This window comes from Dermacentor andersoni, chromosome 2 (genome assembly GCF_023375885.2).
Source record: "Dermacentor andersoni chromosome 2, qqDerAnde1_hic_scaffold, whole genome shotgun sequence".
NCBI classification, from domain to species: Eukaryota; Metazoa; Arthropoda; class Arachnida; order Ixodida; family Ixodidae; genus Dermacentor; species Dermacentor andersoni.
Genome location: NC_092815.1, coordinates 131,754,253 through 131,773,795, shown reverse-complemented (window position 1 = coordinate 131,773,795; position 19,543 = coordinate 131,754,253). Strand labels below are relative to the sequence as shown.

Sequence of the window (19,543 nt, the reverse complement as noted above, 5' to 3'; positions counted from 1 at the left end):
CCCACCATCACAGCCTCAAGTGGCTTCGATTGCCGACGCCGTCCGTGAGGAGCTCCAGCAACAACTTGGAGTAGCCCCTGTATCGCCGCAGCCTGAGCCGCAAGCGATGACCTACGCCGCCGTCGCACGCCGTCAAGGTCCCCCTACGCGACCGCGCCAGGGCCCTGTCACGCCGCAGTTCCGTCGTCCGCCGCCGCCAGCGCCAGCACGACCACCCGTCGCCCAGCGCACCTACGCGAGGAAGACGGACATTTGGCGAGCCCCCGACCACCGCCCGCTCTGCTACCACTGCGGTGAAGCAGGGCACATCTACCGCCGATGCCCATACCGGGAGATGGGACTCCGAGGGTTCGCCGTTAACGCGCCGCGACCACAGATTGGCGAAAGACCTCGCGATATCGCCGACTACCTCGCCGCTACTCAGTGGAGCTCTCGACGACCGTCGCGTTCGCCATCACCAGGCCGCTACCTGTCGCCGCAGCGCCGACCATACACTGGCCCAGCCCGGGGCCGGTCAGCGAGCCCATATCCGGAAAACTAAAAGCAGCAACCGATGGAGGTGCGGTTGCTGTTCGTCGAACTGACGAAGATCCTCCGCCGCCGACGAAGACACCGACGAAACTACCTCGACGACATAACGACACGCCGCCGTCCCGACGAAATCAGGAAGCAAAGACTACACCGATGAAAGAAGACTTGACGACGCGACGTTCCAACTTCAGTTCAACACGACGCAGCCGCGATCCGACGCCAAGACCTAACTGTAACGCAAGACAGAGAACCACCGACCTCGACGTGCTTCTCGACGGCCACGCAGTCACCGCCTTAGTAGACACAGGAGCCGATTACTCCGTCATGAGTGGACACATCGCCGTCCAGTTGAAGAAGGTTAAGACTGCATGGGAAGGCCCTCAAATGCGGACCGCTGGAGGACACCTGATTACGCCGACAGGAATGTGCACGGCAAGAATTACCATCCACGACCGGACTTACCCTGTCACCTTCGTTATCCTCCAACAGTGTTCACGAGACGTCATTCTCGGCATGGACTTCCTCAACCAACACGGCGCAGTCATCGACCTGAAGTCGAAGTCAATAACGCTGTCGGGAGATAATGCGATACCGCCGGAGCGCCCTCGTAGTCACCACGCCTTGAGTGTGCTCGAACATCAAGTGAGCATCCCGCCTCGCTCCAGCATTTTTATTTCGGTCAGCACCGAAACACCCACTGACGTAGAAGGCGTCATCGAAGGCGACCAACGTCTACTGCTAGACCGTGAAATTTGCGTCGCAAGAGGGATCGCTCGACTGCACGGAGGACACACGAAAGTGTTGCTGACAAACTTCAGCCAGGAGTTCAAGCACATCAACAAGGGCACGACGATCGCATACATCGAGGAAATTCTGGAAAACAGCAATGCGTTTGTCCTCTCGGATTCTGCCGCATCTACCCCGACGACCGTAGTCCCCGAGCCAGACTTCGACATAAATCCAAGTCTCCCCACGATTAAGCAACAACAGCTCAGAAGTCTACTTCGACGATACAAAGAGTGCTTTTCGACGTCATCAAGGATTCGACAAACCCCAGTCGCAAAGCATCGCATAATAACCGAAGAGGGCGCTCGACCTCTCCGCCAGAGCCCATACCGAGTTTCGACGCGAGAACGTGAAGCTATAAGGCACCAAGTCGACGAAATGCTGCGCGACGACATCATCCAGCCGTCCAAAAGCCCGTGGGCATCTCCTGTAGTCTTGGTGAAAAAAAAGGACAGAACCCTGCGTTTCTGCGTCGATTATCGTCGTCTGAACAAGATCACCAAGAAGGACGTATACCCCCTCCCACGGATAGACGACGCACTGGATCGGCTCTGCAACGCTAAATACTTCTCGTCAATGGACCTCAAGTCTGGCTATTGGCAAATAGAAGTCGATGAAAGAGATCGCGAAAAGACGGCCTTCGTCACCCCAGACGGCCTCTACGAGTTCAAGGTTATGCCATTCGGACTGTGCTCCGCTCCTGCAACGTTCCAGCGCGTGATGGACACAGTTTTAGCAGGATTGAAGTGGCAGACCTGTCTCGTTTACTTGGATGACGTCGTCGTCTTCGCCGGAAATTTCGACGATCACCTGAGGCGGCTTGCGACAGTACTAGAGGCCATCAAGTCATCAGGGCTCACTCTGAAGCCGGAAAAGTGTCGATTCGCTTACGATGAGCTTTTGTTCCTAGGCCACGTCATCAGCAAATCAGGAGTACTCCCCGACCCACAGAAGACAGCTGCCATCGCAAAGTTCCCGCAGCCAACCGACAAGAAGGCAGTGCGCAGATTCCTTGGCATGTGTGCCTACTATAGGCGATTTGTCAAGGACTTTTCGCGCATCGCGGAGCCGCTAACACATCTAACCAAATGTGATGTCGAGTTCAAGTGGGAAACGCCGCAGGCCAAGGCATTTCAAGAACTCAAACGACGCATGCAGTCGCCGCCGGTACTTGCACACTTCGACGAGGACGCCGATACCGAAATCCACACTGACGCCAGTAGCCTAGGCCTCGGTGCCGTCCTAGTCCAGAGGAAAGAAGGACTTGAACGGGTGATATCGTATGCTAGCCGGTCGCTGTCAAAAGCGGAAAGCAATTATTCTACGACTGAAAAGGAATGCCTCGCCATCATTTGGGCTACAGCTAAATTCCGCCCTTACCTCTATGGCAGGCCATTCAAAGTCGTCAGCGACCACCACGCGTTGTGTTGGCTAGCTAACTTAAAGGACCCTTCAGGACGGCTGGCGCGGTGGAGCCTCAGACTACAAGAATACGACATCACTGTAACATACAAGTCCGGAAGAAAACACTCAGATGCCGATTGCCTATCACGCGCCCCCATTGACCCACCGCCGCAAGATGACGAGGATGACGACGCCTTCCTTGGCATAATAAGCGCGGAAGACTTCGCCGAACAACAACGAGGGGACCCGGAGCTAAAAGGCTTAGTCGAGTATTTGGAAGGGCACACCGATGTTGTCCCTAGGGCATTTAAGCGTGGATTATCTTCGTTCACGCTTCAAAACAACCTACTCGTGAAGAAGAACTTCTCACCAGTCCGCGCCAGCTACCTTCTTGTTGTACCGTCAGCGCTGCGTCCAGAGATACTGCACGCCCTACACGACGATCCAACCGCTGGGCACCTCGGATTCTCCCGGACGCTGTCGAGAATACAGGAAAGGTATTACTGGCCGCGTCTGACCGCCGACGTCGCCCGTTACGTCAAGACATGCCGAGACTGTCAACGACGCAAGACACCACCGACAAGGCCAGCAGGATTACTACAGCCGATCGAACCTCCTCGCCGACCATTCCAGCAGATTGGGATGGATTTGTTGGGGCCGTTGCCGATGTCAACATCCGGGAATAAGTGGATCGTCGTGGCGACGGACTATCTCACCCGCTTTGCTGAAACTAAAGCTCTACCAAAAGGCAGCGCAGCCGAAGTGGCGAAATTTTTCGTCGAGAACATCCTGCTGCGACATGGTGCTCCAGAAGTCCTCATCACCGACAGGGGAACGGCTTTTACAGCAGAGCTCACCCAGGCCATTCTGCAGTACAGCCAGACAAGCCACAGGAGGACAACTGCCTACCATCCGCAGACGAATGGTCTCACGGAGCGCCTCAACAAGACCCTCGCCGACATGCTAGCAATGTACGTCGACGTCGAGCACAAGACGTGGGACGCGGTCCTGCCGTATGTAACCTTCGCTTACAACACGGCGGTGCAAGAAACAACACAGATCACGCCGTTTAAGCTGGTTTACGGCAGGAACCCGACGACGACGCTCGACGCCATGCTGCCCCACGTCACTGACGAAGAGAATGTTGACGTCGCTAGCTATCTCCAGCGCGCCGAAGAAGCCCGACAGCTCGCCCGCCTGCGGATCAAAAACCAACAGAGGACCGACAGCCGACACTACAACCTCCGACGACGCTTTGTCGAGTACCAGCCCGGTGACCGTGTTTGGGTTTGGACCCCTATACGCCGACGAGGACTGAGCGAGAAGCTCTTGCGTCGCTATTTCGGACCATACAAGATCATCCGACGTATTGGCGCACTGGACTATGAGGTCGTGCCAGACGGCATTTCGCTGTCACAGCGGCGCCGCTCACGACCTGAAATTGTCCACGTTGTGCGACTCAAGCCGTACCACCAGCGCTGACGAACTTTGGGACTTCGCGTAACTGACCTTTGGACTTTATTTCTTTTCGTTGTTTTGTTACTTATGTTTAGTAAGTGTCCTTTTGTGTTTCGCTCTCTTATATTTGTAGCATCGGGACGATGCTTTTTAAGAGGGGGGTATTGACACGTGTACTTATATTTATCGGGCGACCACGTTTCGCCGCCTAACAAATCTTATCGCACAGCGCGGGACGCGCTTGCATGTATCTGAAGTTTCTGGAAAGTTATCGATGCTTCTATCCGCAGTCTGTTGTCGCCGAACCTTGTGTTATCTGATTTATTCGCCTGACGCGAATGCTGTAGAACTTTGTGGAAGGCACGCGAGTCCCAACGATTAGTCTGGAACATTCGACGATTCTGTATAAAAGCCGACGCGCTTGACCCGCTGATCAGATTTCCGACGATCGCCGACTGTGTTCGCCGCTTTCGTGGTGCTATAAGTGTAGCCTGTTTTGTGGGCACAAGTTCGCCCAATAAAAGTTAGTTTTCTCGTTCACAGTATTGCTACTGTGTTCTTCTACGTCACCACCACGTGACAATATATATATATATATATATATATATAGTCACATTGCACAAACATCAGGAACCGGGAAAACGGGGCACGCCACTTTAATTAGGCAAACTGAAAAAAGATTACGTGGGGACCTCGTCTCCCCTTTTCCAAAGCGCGAGATCTTCGTCCTTGTGCACGTGCCACATATTGTATGTGGCATTTGCCTCCCTCCAGAGAGAGCATCGTCCCGATGCTCACTCAACGGCAGGAAGATGTCGTGTCAGATGAGGTGTGGGCCCCTCACTTCATTCCAAACAATAGGGCTTCATGCGCACAATGTGCGCGACTTCTGATGGACGCTACCTGGCTCTAGAGGAAGGAGAACTGTCAGAGATAATCTCATAGTTCACGTCGCCCAGACCTCGTACTACCTTATACGGATCAAAGTACCTCCTGAGTAGCTTTTCTGAAAGCCTTCGCCGGCGATCGGGACTCCAAGCCCACACTTTCTCGCCTGGCTGATAGGTGACGTATGGATGCCCTGGACTGTAACGTCGAGTATCGTAGTCCTGTTCTCGGGTGATGCCGACACGGGAGAGCTGTCTCGCTTCTTCAGCCTGTTGAGCGAAAGCTTCAGCGTCCATTTTTGTATCACCGCTGATGTGGTAAGGTCGCGTCGAGCAACGTCGGCACTTTGCGGCCATGAAGAAGGCTAAATGGTGTCTTTCGCATTGTTTCCTGTTGCGGAGTGTTACAATCGAATGTGATGTACGGTAGAATGTCATCCCAATTTTTGTGTTACACGTCTACGTACATACTCAGCCTGTCCGCTATAGTCTTGTTCAAGCGTTCTCTTGGGTCGTTTGCCTGCGGATGATAAGCTGTGGTCTTTCAATGAGCCATTCCGCTGAGGCTAAGCACTGTCTTTAGGAGTTTAGCCGTAAAGGTAGTCGCTCTGTCCGTTACTATTACCATTGGCGCACCATGCCTGAGAACCACGTTTTCAATAAAGAATCGCGCTGCTTCGAATGCGGTGCCGCTTGGAAAGGCCTTGGTTTCTGCACAGCATGTCAGACAATCGGTGGCAACTATTACCCACTTATTTCCAGTATTGGAACCCGGGAATGGTCCGAGAAGGTCCATTCCGATTTGGGCAAATGGCGTCTTGGGAACTTGGACGGGTTGTACTAGCCCAGCTGGTTTCAAATGTGGTGCTTGGCGTCGTTGACAATCGAGGCACGTGCGCATGTGTTTCACAAAGGCGGCACTCCTTGGCCAGTAACATTTCCCCTTAACTCAAACCAGTGTTCGCGTGTAGCCGAGGTGGCCAGATGTCGGTTCATCGTCGCAGACTTACAAGACCTCTTGACGGATAGACTGGGGCGACAAGTAGGCGGCTGCTTCCGCTGGAAGAGAAGTTGTTCTTGCAGATACCAGCATTACGGAAGCAGAATGATCGCAAGCTCCTTGCAAATGTTTTGGGCACACTTGTAATCATCCGGCTGTCGAAAAAATCAATTAGCGGAATCGTCTCGCTGTCATTCCAATGCTGACGAGCAATGGTGGCAGTGTCTAGAACACCTATAAAAACCACGTCTTTGTCATATTCTGTGATTTCCTACTTAATCGGTGACCTTGAAAGGCAGTCCGAGTCGGAGTGCTTTCGTCCGGACTTGTACACCACTGTCATATCGGATTCTTGAAGCCTTAGGCTCCAACGTGCTAGTCGACCGTACTGATCCTTCAAGTTCGTCAGCCAGCCATGGGAATGATGATTGATGAAAACACTGAAGGGAAGGCCGAAGAGATATGGGCAAAACTGCATAACTGCCCGTACCGCCGCAAGACATTTCTGTAGTTGAGTAATTGGACTCAGCACGTGACGGCGTCCTGCTTGTGTATGCAATGACTCTCTCGGCTGAGTCTTGCCACTGCACGAGCACAGCGCCTATATCTACGTTGATAGCGCCCGCATGAATCATGGTAGGAACGTCCTCGTCAAAGTGAGCCGGTACAGGAGGCGTTTGCAGGTGCTGTTAAAGGTCAGTAACCGCTGCTTATTCTTCTCCGCCTCATACGAAAGCAACGTCTTCTTTTGTAAGACGCGTTAATGGCGAACCTGTATGCAAGAAATTGGCAATAAATCTTCGGTAACACGCGCGGAGACCTAGGAAACGCCTCACTGCTTTCTTGTCCGTTGGCACAGGAAACATTGTGACGGCCGTGATTTTGTCAAGTTCAGGCCGGACACCTTGATAACTCACAACATGACCTTAGAACTGGAGTTCCACGAAACCAAAGTGACAATTCTCTGCTTTCAGTGTTAGGCCGGCGGATTGTATCGTTTGTAAAACCGTTAGCTGCCGCCTGAATTGTTCCTTGAGCGTTTCCAAAAAACCTTTGACATCGTCGAAACCAACAAACACTGACACCAAGGACAACATACGAGAAATTACTTGTGCTTAATAAATGGAATAAAGAAGCGATAAATTAATGGAAATGTAAGTGGATGAAAAAACAACTTGCCGCAGATGGGGAACGATCCCACAACCTTCGCATTTAGCGTGCGATGCTCTGCCAATTGAGCTACCGCGGCGCCGTTTCCCCAACCACTTTTTGGGGTATTTATGTTTCCTAGTAGAACCCTGGGCGTGTTAGCCTGCGCCACCACTCTCAGGTCTTGGCGGCGGACGTGGAACGTCCTTTCTGGCGCAGGCGTTACGAGAACGTGATCTTTTTGGGTGAAGGCAACCGGTAAATAAACCAACACATGCTACCTCCAAGCATCAATGTTGCCGGATTCGAGACCCTCATTATGTAATAAACGAGAGGAAAGGGGGTTACACGAGGGGCCCGATTTTTATTAGTCATCTCAAAAAAAGTCAACAAACACTGACACCAAGACTTTTTTAGGCTTGTAGTGCAGCTCAGAAAGAGCGAACAGGAAGGTGGAAGGGATAATGAAAGGGAACGGAGAACAGAGCATCAACTCGCCCAAGCTGCCACGTTTTTGACTGGCACCAAGGACAACATAGGGGACGTTACTTGTGCTTAATAAATGAAATAAAGAAACTATAAATTAATGGAAATGTAAGTGGATCAAGAAACAACTTGCGGCAGGTGGGGAACGATCCCACAATCTTCGCATTTCGCCTGCGATGCTCTACCAATAGAGCTACCGCGGCGCCGTTTCCCCATCCACTTTCTTGGGTATTTATGGCTAACACTCCCAGGGTTCTACTAGGAAACATAAATACCCAAGACTTTCGTTGTAGCCCTGCACTTTCGTGCTGAGATAACATGAGTATACCTTCTGGCGTAAGAAGTCCATACCTAAGATGACATCTTTGCAACAGTCCGGAAGAAAATATACAGGGTGTTTTTAAAGGTTTAAAATTTTTTAAAGGTTTAAAATTTTTTAAAGGTTGCCTGTGGCAGATAGCTCAATCCTGGTTTATGAGCCGGTCTACTAGAAGCGGCGGGCACTACTTGCACAAAAAACTGAAATGCAAAATTAGCTAATTATCATGACCTCACTAATTAACTTTAAACTAATTATCTTATGCTTCATATTGCAATTTACAAATTCTAGCAGTGGACTTCACAAGGCGGATCCACTTGGAATGAATTCTCAGGACGACACCAGTTTCGAGGTGTAAATTCCCGAACTTTGCGGAGAAATGCATTGACGTTCCAGTTACTTGCGTGCTTCAGGGTATGAAACGACGTTTTGCTAACAAATTCACTGGAACGCCAGCGCATCTCCACGCAAACTTCGGGAATCTATACCTCGAAACTGGTGTCACCTTGAAAATTCGTTCCAAGTGTATCCGCCTTGCGAACTCCCCGGCTATAATTTGTAAATTGCAATATGGGCCATAATGTAATTAGTTAGAAACATAATTAGTGATCTTGTATTAATTAGCCGATTTCGCATATCAATATGTTGTGCAAGTATTGTCCGCCGCTTCAAGTAGACCAGCTCAGGAACTAGGCTTGTGATATCTGCTACAGGGAACTTTTAAAGATTGTGGAAAGTGTTCGCTGAAACACTCTATATATATATATAGCTGTGAGTCAGCGCTAGGCCTGTGGGTCTCGTCTACGTCTGCGACTTTTCTCGCTGCAACGCAGTATGCAACCTTGCCAAGTCGCCCAATTATCCATCCTATTGCAAGTGTTGAAGATTGAGCGAGTCGGTGCAGCATGCTTGCTGACAGAGAGCGCAGCGATTCACACAGAGGGTGCTAACTTGCCACTTAACGATTTCCAGGCGCATGGAATAAATGCGGGAAGATCAAGCAAAGGAAATGACGAAACGCAGATGGACCGTCGCCGCCTATACCACGCCCGTTCGCATAACCGCACGACACAGAATAACTTTTCTTATTCTTGCGCAAACATTTGTACGCTTACCCAGCGAGAAAAACCATTCGTACGTCCGTCCGTCCGTCCTCCCGTAACATAAGACGATCGCTTTCGAGATAGGGCCCGCAGCAGCGAGCGAATTAGCCTTCGTGCTGCCCCTCGCTTCAATGCGAACTAAGCGGCGAGACCACAGCACTCGCAAAGTTATCGCTACCGTGTGTCTCGCTTCGACGCGAGACTGTCTGCATCGCATATCGCTTTCAAGATAGAGTCGGCGCGGCCGCGCCACATTCAGCCGCCGCCGATGAAGCACTGATAGCCGCGTTCATAATGGTTCGACTCGGTTGCGGTTGGGTAAGGCGCTAAAGAACGATGACGGCTTATAATGATCTTAGAACGTCATCCGTGCACCTGGCGGCGCCACCGGCAGTAGTTTACCTGCGTCGTCTATTCACCTTCCGCCGTTGTCCGCAGCAGTTCGTGTCGCCACAGTGCGGTCGTTTATACTGGTCAGATTAAATTTCATAACATTCATAATGACACCGGGCTGCGTGGAGATGAGCAAGTAGCACAATGCTTACGCATACTTAGACAACTCCCAGAGGAGTTTCTCTGTGAGTTTCTTTTTTTCTTTAAGTGAGGAAGTAACATTTTTCCCGGTTCAAGAAAACAGAAGGCTATGCTCACACACCTACCTACATCAATGTGATGGGCAATATGTGGTTCATCGTTTCTTTTGCTTGTCTTTCTGCATTTCTTCCACGCGATTGGAAATAAATCGTTCAGTTGCAAGTTAGCGCTTTGTTTGTGCAGGTGCATCTTTTGTTATGTCGTGCAGATTATTTCGTTATCGGAGAGTACCGCGCTGAAAAATTATTTCACTTTGACAGACTAACAGTCTATCATAGCTCGCCACTTAGAGGAGTTAAAAAGCACGCACCGAGCCTCAGTGCGTCCTCGTGGCTGTCGGTCCAACCATGCGGCTTGGACTCCCACGGAGCCGCTGGCCTATCCAGCGCAGCGGACGAAGAAGACGCGTCGGTACCCGAGGCGGCGACGCCGGCCGAGCTGCCGCCGCCATTCCGCGAGGAAGTTGCGGAGTCATCCGATGACGTCGCCTCGTCCAGCATACGACTCAGTTCGCTCCCTTCAGGCAACACCGAGGCGGCCGGTGGTGCGGTGGCCACTTGAGCCGGCTCCGCCGCGGTCTCCGCTGTGGCGTGCGCTTCGCCTCCTCGATCCAGCGGTACCCACTGGATGCCTTCTTCGGTAAAGACTGGCCGCTGGTCTAGATCTGACGATAGCTCCGTCTCCACGACGGGAACCTGCGCGAGGCACGACGTTTCAACACTATAGAGTTCAACGGAGACACAGAGAGAGAAAAGGCAAGAGGAAACGCAGGGAGATCAACCGTACGGGCGTCCGGTTCTCTGCCCTACACTGGCCGTAAGGAATACGGGGAATAAGAAGAGGAAAAGGGGAACAGCGCTAGCACTGCGCGTACAAAACACGGCGCCTAGCAGGACTGTAAATGGTCACTGCGGCTGACGTGCTTTAGAAACTCCAGTAGCACACGAATAGCTTTCTGTTCCAGTGACTGATGTGGCCAGCAGGTCCAAGAGTTTTCGTTTTATAAAATGTTGTGTAGTCGAGTCACCTTAGTGGCGGCCTCCAGAGAGATGCGCTGGATGTCGTAGGGACGGAAAACGCTGTAGAAATGCAGCGAGGTTAACGAGAGAGTTTCTGGTTGGATATCCTGCATGGGACTAGGTTTAAGAGGATAGAAGTTGCGAAGAGTCCAATTGAATTCAATCGCCTGCGCGATTCAGCGGCAGCAAACAGCGTTCTCAAAGTCTGTTATGCACTTAACTTATGGATTTTACGTGCCAAAACCACTTTCTGATTATGAGGCACGCCGTAGTTGAGGACCCCGGAAATTTTGACCACCTGGGGTTCTTTAACGTGCACCTAAATCTATGTACACTGGTGCTTTCGCATTTCGCCTCCATCGAAATGCGGCCGCCGTGGCCGGGATTCAATCTCGTGACCTCGTGCTCAGCAGCCCAACACCATAACCACTGAGCAACCATGGCGGGTTCTCTTACGCCGGACCGCGGACATTAGGAACTTCAGCAGCGCGGATATAGCCTTCTACGTGGATCTCCCTTCGTAGTACTGGTGAAGAACTTTCCGTTATGACAGTGGTCAGTTGTCCTATCTATCCATCACTGCTTACATCACTTGCCTGTCGGAATGATAGCGCGGGCACACACAGAAAAGGTGTGTGTCATAGCTGAGGTTGAAAGTTCCTTCATCCTATGTGCACAGTTATATGGTGAATCCAGAGGCTAACTTTGTTGTTCACTAGTGGAAAATTGCGACATACCACTTTCTTAGTAAAAATAATAATTATGTATTATACAAGCCCCAATATTAGAACAATAAATATTTCTGATAAATATTTCTGATTTCTGTGCGTCAAGTATTTATTCACTGGATTTATGAGGCATTATTCACTCATGAGGCATTTACGGCCGGATAAGCTTACGCCAAAGGAAGAAGAAAAAAAGTGTGCAGAAGTCAAAGACGATCATTGTCAATGTAAACGAATAGCCCGTACGAAAGGACGACGAACGAGCGAGCGAGCGTATGTCAGAGCTATGGCATCGTATGATGACGTCATCTCTGCTATTATGCACGTGATGATGGTGACGATGATGGTGGTGGCGATTATATTACGACGCCTATAATGGTGATAATGAGTATTTACACGAGCCTTCATTCAAATGCTTTCGCATTGCCATTGACATTCCTCCGTAAGCTGTTTCTACCGAAACTGCGGAAATTTGTCTTAAGATATTTTGGCGTTGTCGAGAGCTGAAAGGTTCTTATCGCCAAACGCGGGTATGCTGGCATGATCTCACAAACTTAAATATTGAGCTGTTGTTTAATTTCAGTTACCTGGTGTGTGTGATCCTTATTAATATCCCAATATGCGCATGCATTTGCGTGTGGTTTGGTGTCGTGAGTGCTTGCGTGGCCTCTCATTGTAGGAGGGGGAGGGTACGATAGGCCCACTAATCTGGAGGACGATCGCAGAAACCTGACTCAAATACCAAACAGCTCTGTCACAGAAAGACGCAAGAAGCGTCTCGTCTCCCACACTAAAAGGCGCCCCGACACCAATCGACCTTTTGAATTTCGGTACTTGTTGTCCAGCAGCTGAAGTACAGTCATCAGCCGGCTGTGTGTCGCGTTTTACAGCGAAGCTGTTTATGCAGACCCTGTGCCATCGTTGTCGGACTTCGCTAAAAGAAAGGTCACATGACCTAGCGGGAGAGGAAAATAAGATCTCAACATGGGGAAAGGTGTTGGAGTGACCGTTTTCGCCCCGTGAGGATGGTATCATATACGGGAAGCTTATACGGTGTCCATACGGTGCATTTTCGGCAGTCGAGTCATATCGGAATCGAATTTATCGACGACTGGCTCCACCCTACCGCGCAGGAAACAAATGTTATGCCGGCGGTTTGCGGCCAACGAACAGCAACCCCTTACCAACATATTTATATTGACAGTTTATATATATATATATATATATATATATATATATATATATATATATATATATATATATATATATATATATTCATTCTTGCTCGTGCAAGAAGTGTCAGCGGCCACGTCAATCGTCAAAACAATGGCAGCGCCCGCATCTCCAGTGGTGGGCCTTGCGCCCAATATATGGAGCTTTGGAGTAGTGTTCCCGCATGTTCCATCCCGCCATATAACCTACGTGCGAAGTTTGACTTGCATGGTGTAACACTCGGTTTAACTAACACAGCTTCGCTGTTCGACCATCTTCACAGACTGGATGGAGCGGTGATTCTTTTTTTTTCTGTTCCTTTTTTTTTGCGTTATTTCCAGTATTCTTAAGTTCATCATATTAAATAGCAGACACATCAGTCAAAATTTGCTTCTAGAGGTAGTTTGAACGACCAGCAAATCAAACAACCAAGTGGCTCTTTCGTTCGTTTTTTAATATTATTTTAATGCGTTGCTTCAGCATTAGGAGTGTCAAATTGTAAAAAAAAGGTTTATGTGCCTGAAGTGTGGAAAGCCGTACACGTGGTAGGTGTACAGGGTTGTGTTTCGTTTGCAGTGCTTCCTTTTTGCTCAGGCTTCTATCTTCAGTTAAGATTGCCACGCTCGACGACACTCGCTTTTCCTTTTTATGTTTGCGCCACCGCGATTGGTCAGGTAACGCACAAAAAACGCGTTTCACGCAAGGAAACGGGATCGTCTTCCGGACCTCGATGTTGGTCGTCCGTTCTTCGACTACCGGCGGTTGTTCTGCCACCGAATACATAACGGGGTGGCGTGGGGTATGCTTAGAAGAGCGTATGTACACGGTGTCTCAGCGAACACTTTCAAAAATCTTTAAAGGTTGCTTGTGGCACATATAACAATTCTAGTTCATGATCTGGTCTACTAGAAGCGGCGGACACTACTTGCACAAAAAATTGAGATGCGAAATCAAATAATTAATAAAAATTCACTAATTAAGTTTTAAACTAACTACATTATGGCCCATATTGCAATTTACAAATTATAGCCGTGGTGCTAGCAAGGCGGATCCACTTGGAACGAATTTTCAAGATGACACCAGTTTCGAGATACAAATTCCCGAACTTCGCGGAGAAATGCATTGGCGTTCCAGTTAATTTGTTAACAAAACGTCGTTTCATGCACTGAAGCACCACAAGTATACTGGAACGCCAACGAATTTCTCCGCAAAGTTCGAGTATTCTTATCTCGAAACTGGTGTCGTCCTGAGAATACCTTCCAAGTGGATCCGCCTTGCGAAGTCCACTGCTAGAATTTGTAAATTGCCATATGGGTCATAAGATCATTAGCTAAAAGTTAATTAGTGAATTCTTGTTAATTAGTCAATTTTGCATTTTAATATTTGTGTGCTAGTGTCCGCCGCTTCGAGTAGACCGGCTCATAAACTAGAATTTAGCTATCTGCCACAGGCAGCCCTTAAAAATTTTTGACAGTGTTCGCTGAAAAACCCAGTATGTATATACACAGAAAGTGTAACTGACTGTGGTCTGCTCCGGACCACCGTCAGCTGCATTTGGCTACTCCAAGTGGAAGGACGTGTGTCAAATGAGCTCCTGAACAACACCTTGCAATGTGAAAAGCGTTGCCAGCTGGACGAGTTGGTACGGGGCAAATTTTTTTAGTAATCTTCGCGGTAGGACAGGGCACAGGAAAAGAAGTAAAACAGACAAGCGCAGACTAACGGATTTATTGAAAGCGCGTGATCCACGTTAAATAGTGTCCTGCCTGAACGACATGTCACTATCACTGCTAACAAGATAGCAAGACAAACCTTCAGATAAAACCAGCCTACACGTGGAAGGCCGCGCGAGTCGGCGGTAGTACGTGGAGCGTAGATGCGAGTATGATAGTCTATCTGACATGGAGTACTCGCATCTATGCCCCACCTGCTATAGCTGACCCACGAGGCCTTCCACGTGTAGGCTGGCTTTATCTAAAGGTTTTATCCAAAGGCACGCAACAGTCACACACTAGGAACATAATGGGTACAGAATGATGGCCTCTTTTGTATTGTTGCTAATAACCAGTGTTGCCATTTTAACCAGTGTTGCCAGTGTTGTCACTAGATTTAGTAACTTTTGTTTCTCTTTAGCGACAAATTTACCTATTGAGCCATCGGCGGTTTATTTAGCGACGTGATAGAGCAGCTGGCGCCATTTCAACAACTTCCGAAGTTAGGGAAATTGCTTTAAAGATAGCCTTCTAGTGCGCATTTTTATTATTGAAAAGCTACATGCAAGCGGCCGAAATTGCCTGTACGAAACTTGGGTTCTTTGACCAGGATGAAGCAATGGTTGCCTTCACATCAGTGGTCTTCGCATTTTGTTTCGCAGCACGGTGGCTTTCACAGCCGTTGTGGCGCGGATTCCGGAATAATTTTGATCCAACCCGCGACCTCGATCTGAGCAGCGCAACGCTATAGCCACTAGGCTACAGCGTCAAGTTTCACCTGTTGTCATCCATTCTTATGTAGGTATATTTAGTAAAGTAAAACCCGCTATGCACAGCTGGTAAATTCACTGTTTATTTCTCACCTGCACGGAGCCTATAAAAAACGTGAAGCGTTTCGGTAAATTATTTACGCCACGTCAGCGTACACTGTAGCCTTCCAAAACGCGTACAAGTTACCACAAGTTTATTGAAAAAGGTTCAGCGACATTTTCAGCGATATTGCAGCAATATTTAGCGAAATTAAGCGGCTTTATTGCCTCAGTAAAGAGACTTGTGTAAAAACAAAAAAATTGGCAGCGTTGCGTAACTTCGATTGCCTGTAAAGTTGCTTATTTCGCTAACATAATTTGTGCGGAAATGCACGCTTTACAGGCGCAGAGCTGGGAGTGTTCAAATAAAGCTGCGCGCATTCTATGGAAGACATCATATGGAAGTCTGCCTTTTGTACGCGTATTTTTATTTGTTACCCTGCCCGTCTTGCTTGGGCCCCATGGCCTGCAGTATGATGTAAATTATTAAAATAAAGAGGCTACATCGACAGAGAGACGGCCTAGCAGTGTTGAGGGTGCCTTTAGCAATGTCTAAAACAACGTGTCGCGTGTTGAGTTTGTTTTCTTTCCGACGAACTCGAGCACTTTGACATTGCGAGGAATCCGTTAACTGTCAACATGATTAGACTGTTTTACTACAGGGTCTTACAAAACCTGCAATAAAATACGAGAGACGATAGAGCGCAAACGAATACCCATTGTGCGTCTAAACTGGCATTTCTTATTTATTTTTTTTTATTTATTTATTCAGCATTGATTTCGACACAGTGAAGGTCTTGGATGGCAAGGCTAAAGGCAGTACATTGTCTGCCTAACTAAGGCCCTGTCACCCATACATTGCTCAACAGTGAGTGAGGTAGCATATAACATATAGATAGTATGCACACATATCAATAGCGCGGATTAGACATACATAGCATACATTACAAGCATACGTGCATTAAATACAACAATCACTGTACAACTTTCTAAGTAGAAACAGTTTAGGGTCAACAGAGTAATATGAACACGAAAAAGCTTTATATATATACAAGCACAATATGAAACGCACTTAAAATAATTGTACATAAAACACACAAGAAACCAATTAGCACAATGTCAATAAGAAAGGGAAAGCAAATATTTTTTCATGGCATTTTTAAAGCAGTTTAATGATCTGAAGTTTTGCGCGATAGTGATCGTGTTAGGATGTGCATTTATGAAGGATGGGACTAAGTATGCTAGTTGTTTTCTACCGTAGTTGGTCCTGCAAGATGGAACTCTAATATGGTCATGCCTGAAATTGTATTGGGTGTAACTTGAGAGGTGGTTTTGATAAAAAGTGAGCGAATTTTTCATTCAGACAACGAATCAATAAATCATTCAAAAACATCACAAACTTTAACACTGTTTGAAACAAGCAGAGACAAACAAGAGTCTCACCGTGTTTCTTGATTCAAGAAAGCTTTACGTCATTCGCAAAAATACAACGAATAGTTCTTGTGGTTAAAGGGTTACTGCAATAGGTCACTTCTATGTGGCCTTAGCGCGCTACCAAAAATCGCATAGAAACATTTTTTAAAGAGCCTACGCATTTACGTTTTTTTTTTTTTCTACACACGGCCAAACAAGGAATCGTTCGCCTTTGCTGCCGCTGCGTGCGGAAACTTACGCTTCACGGATAGCCCTGAAACTTGCGCGCTTCAGCGCACGATGTTCGAGCAAGCCAGCGGCTTGCGTACGACGATGAAGCGTACGAGAGAGCTAACTACAGAAGCAGAAAGGAAGAAAAGAAAGAAACAGTGCGAGACTGGAGAAACGTAACCTGGCGTAGAAACCGTAAAAGTGGGAGAACGCAGAAGCGAACGAAATCGTAGCTTTAGTATTTTCTTTCTTTTCTTTCCCCCCTCTCGCAGCGAGCACGCACTGCTGAGTTGCGCGTCGCAGATCGCGAAAACGGGCGCGCCCGCCAGGCAGCATTTCCCCGCCACCGTGGCTCTGCGAGAACGCACACAATGCAACGAAGTGCGAGCGCGTTCGCAACGCGACGGATGCCAGAGCGAGAAGAGAGGCGGCAGCGGCACAGGCCGCCGATTCCGCTTATTGTCTTTTTCCGCGACAGGTGACAACAGTGCGCCGAATCCCAAATACAGCGGCCCGAGAAACACGGGTGAGAGAGTAGAACGAGGAGGAGAGAGAGCGTTTGGCGTGTTTACATGTATTGTGGGGAGGGAACGTAGCTGGTGGCATCGGAGCCGACGAGCGGCGGAAGCCAGCACGCTGACAAGCGAGCCGACAAGCCGGAGTAAAAGCCAGGAGCTCCATTCCTCCTCCTTCTCGGTCTAGCTGCTTTTCCGCGTCCCTACTCGCGCGGCGTTTCACACGCCGCCAGTTTGCAAACGACCCATGCATATACGCACGCGCATGTGCACTCGCCAACTATGTTGCGAGCCATGGCGTGCGATCGCGGAAGCAGAAGGACTCAACGCAGGCACGCCGGTGGCCAGAGCGCCAAGGTTTCCTCATCTCGGCTAGAGAAGAAACAACGACTCGCCTCACATGTGGTATAAATGTACGGATGCCGCGGTGGCTGCAGGAGCTTCCGTTCCTGCGAGGCATCGGTTGGTGGCGGAGACAAAAGTCGTCCCTCCACCCCACCCACCTTCCTCCTTTCCTGCCTCGCCCACTGCCTCGCCGTGGCGCTGCGGGTTTCCATGGAGACGCGGCTAATGTGCGTCGTCCAGGTATGCATAAGTGGTCCTGTCGGCCCGGCACAAGGCCCGTCGTTGCGTGCTGTCCGGCTCTCCCGTTGAACGCGCGTAGGCAAACGCACACACGCGTCCACGACGAGCGGGAGGCCCATTGTTCGCGCTCGGCAGCCCGCGCCCGCATGGCAGATGCGGTCTGGAAGAAAACGGCCGAGCCCGATTGGGGGCGTCCCCTGCTCCCCGCTGTTGGCCCGAGCTTTAGAAATACCGAACTGTCCCGGAACTCCTCGAGGTGCGTTTTTAGTTGGAATTAGCATCCCACCGCGTTCAATTTTACAGCGACGCTGTTAGCCTCTAGTTGGTCGGGATTTTTCGTGGCGTGCTCACCCAAAAAATTGCAGCTGGAAAAGTGGTTTGTGTTTGAGTTTCCGCGTACCAGAAACATGTTTTCTCGCATATTCGAATTACAGTCTGATGCTATCACTACTGTAGGTTACGTGTAAGTCGTACTTTACGAATATTCTGACGCATTTCACTTCAAGAAATTCAATTACTTCAATAACGGACTTGCGCTAGGCGGAGGGCCAACAAGAATGAGGATGTATGCCGCGCTAACGGTATCGCCACCTAGCGGCTGGGGCCACTAAGGCACACCTCAAACGGCAGCTAGAAAAAGGTTTTGTGTTTCAGTTTCCGCGTATATTCTAATAGCAATCCGAAGCTATCATGTCTGAAGCTTGGGTGTAAGTAGCACTTTACGCATTTCCTGACGCAATTTACTTTTCAACATTCGTTTCATTCTATAAGGTACTCGCGCTTGGCGGATGGCCTACAAGAATGAGGATGCGTTCTGCACTTCCGCCCACGTGCGTGCGCGCGTGCGGCACGTCGCCTGTGGTGGTGGTGCTTGTGTAACGTCGTCTAACGTCAGCTGGGGTGGTGTTACTTGTCTAACGTCCACAGGGTGGAATTGAAGTGGATATTTTTTTTAATAAGCTTTCTTTTACTTCCTTGCGCTTGGTTGCCGCGAGCTTGTTCCGCGGCAGTTAGGACCTAACGAAGCAGTCACGCTACGCGTGATCGCGGATATGCATATACAAAATGCTGCCATGCCGAGAGGGTGTGAAATACGAGTGCGAAAAGGCAAATGTAACGTGAGGTCACGCCTTAAAGGCGCTCTCTTCCTCTACATTAAGTTTATGCATCCTTCTTAACGTACCACCGTGTGCACATCTGCCACAATGGGCTGCATCACCGTACACTGTATTGCATCTGGATTCCCATTTCTGCCTAACAGTGAGAGCAGTAGCGAAAGGTTTCTTTATAGAAGATAATTTAATAAGGCCACGGCAGAATCACTAAGAAGGAGCAACTGCATCGTTAGGTGGCGATGAGGCTTAGCCGAAGACGTGAATGGTCGTTACGCTCTCACTTTAGCGCACAACCATGGAATAACCTCATGTGGATGCACGATTATTCTTTAATATAAGAGGGGGGGGGGAGCTGAAGAGAGCAATATTAAGGGAGAGCTTATATCCATCGCTATACCTGCTTCATTGTCCGGTAGCTGCGACGCCGCCGAACCGCTCTAGTGAATATCAACTTGAATATCATCAGAACTCAAGGAACGGGATGCTAGCA

At 49.2% G+C, this 19,543-nt stretch overlaps 1 protein-coding gene across 1 annotated transcript in view; it reads right to left on the bottom strand.

Annotated features, from left to right (window-relative positions):
* IA-2 (tyrosine phosphatase IA-2) overlaps nt 1-19,543 on the bottom strand; it is a 687,617-nt gene that overhangs the window by 465,179 nt on the left and 202,895 nt on the right. Inside the window, exon 7 of the mRNA XM_050187564.3 lies at nt 10,028-10,412. Within this exon, the coding sequence (XP_050043521.2) occupies nt 10,028-10,412 (385 nt within the window). The remainder of the gene's footprint in view (nt 1-10,027; nt 10,413-19,543) is intronic.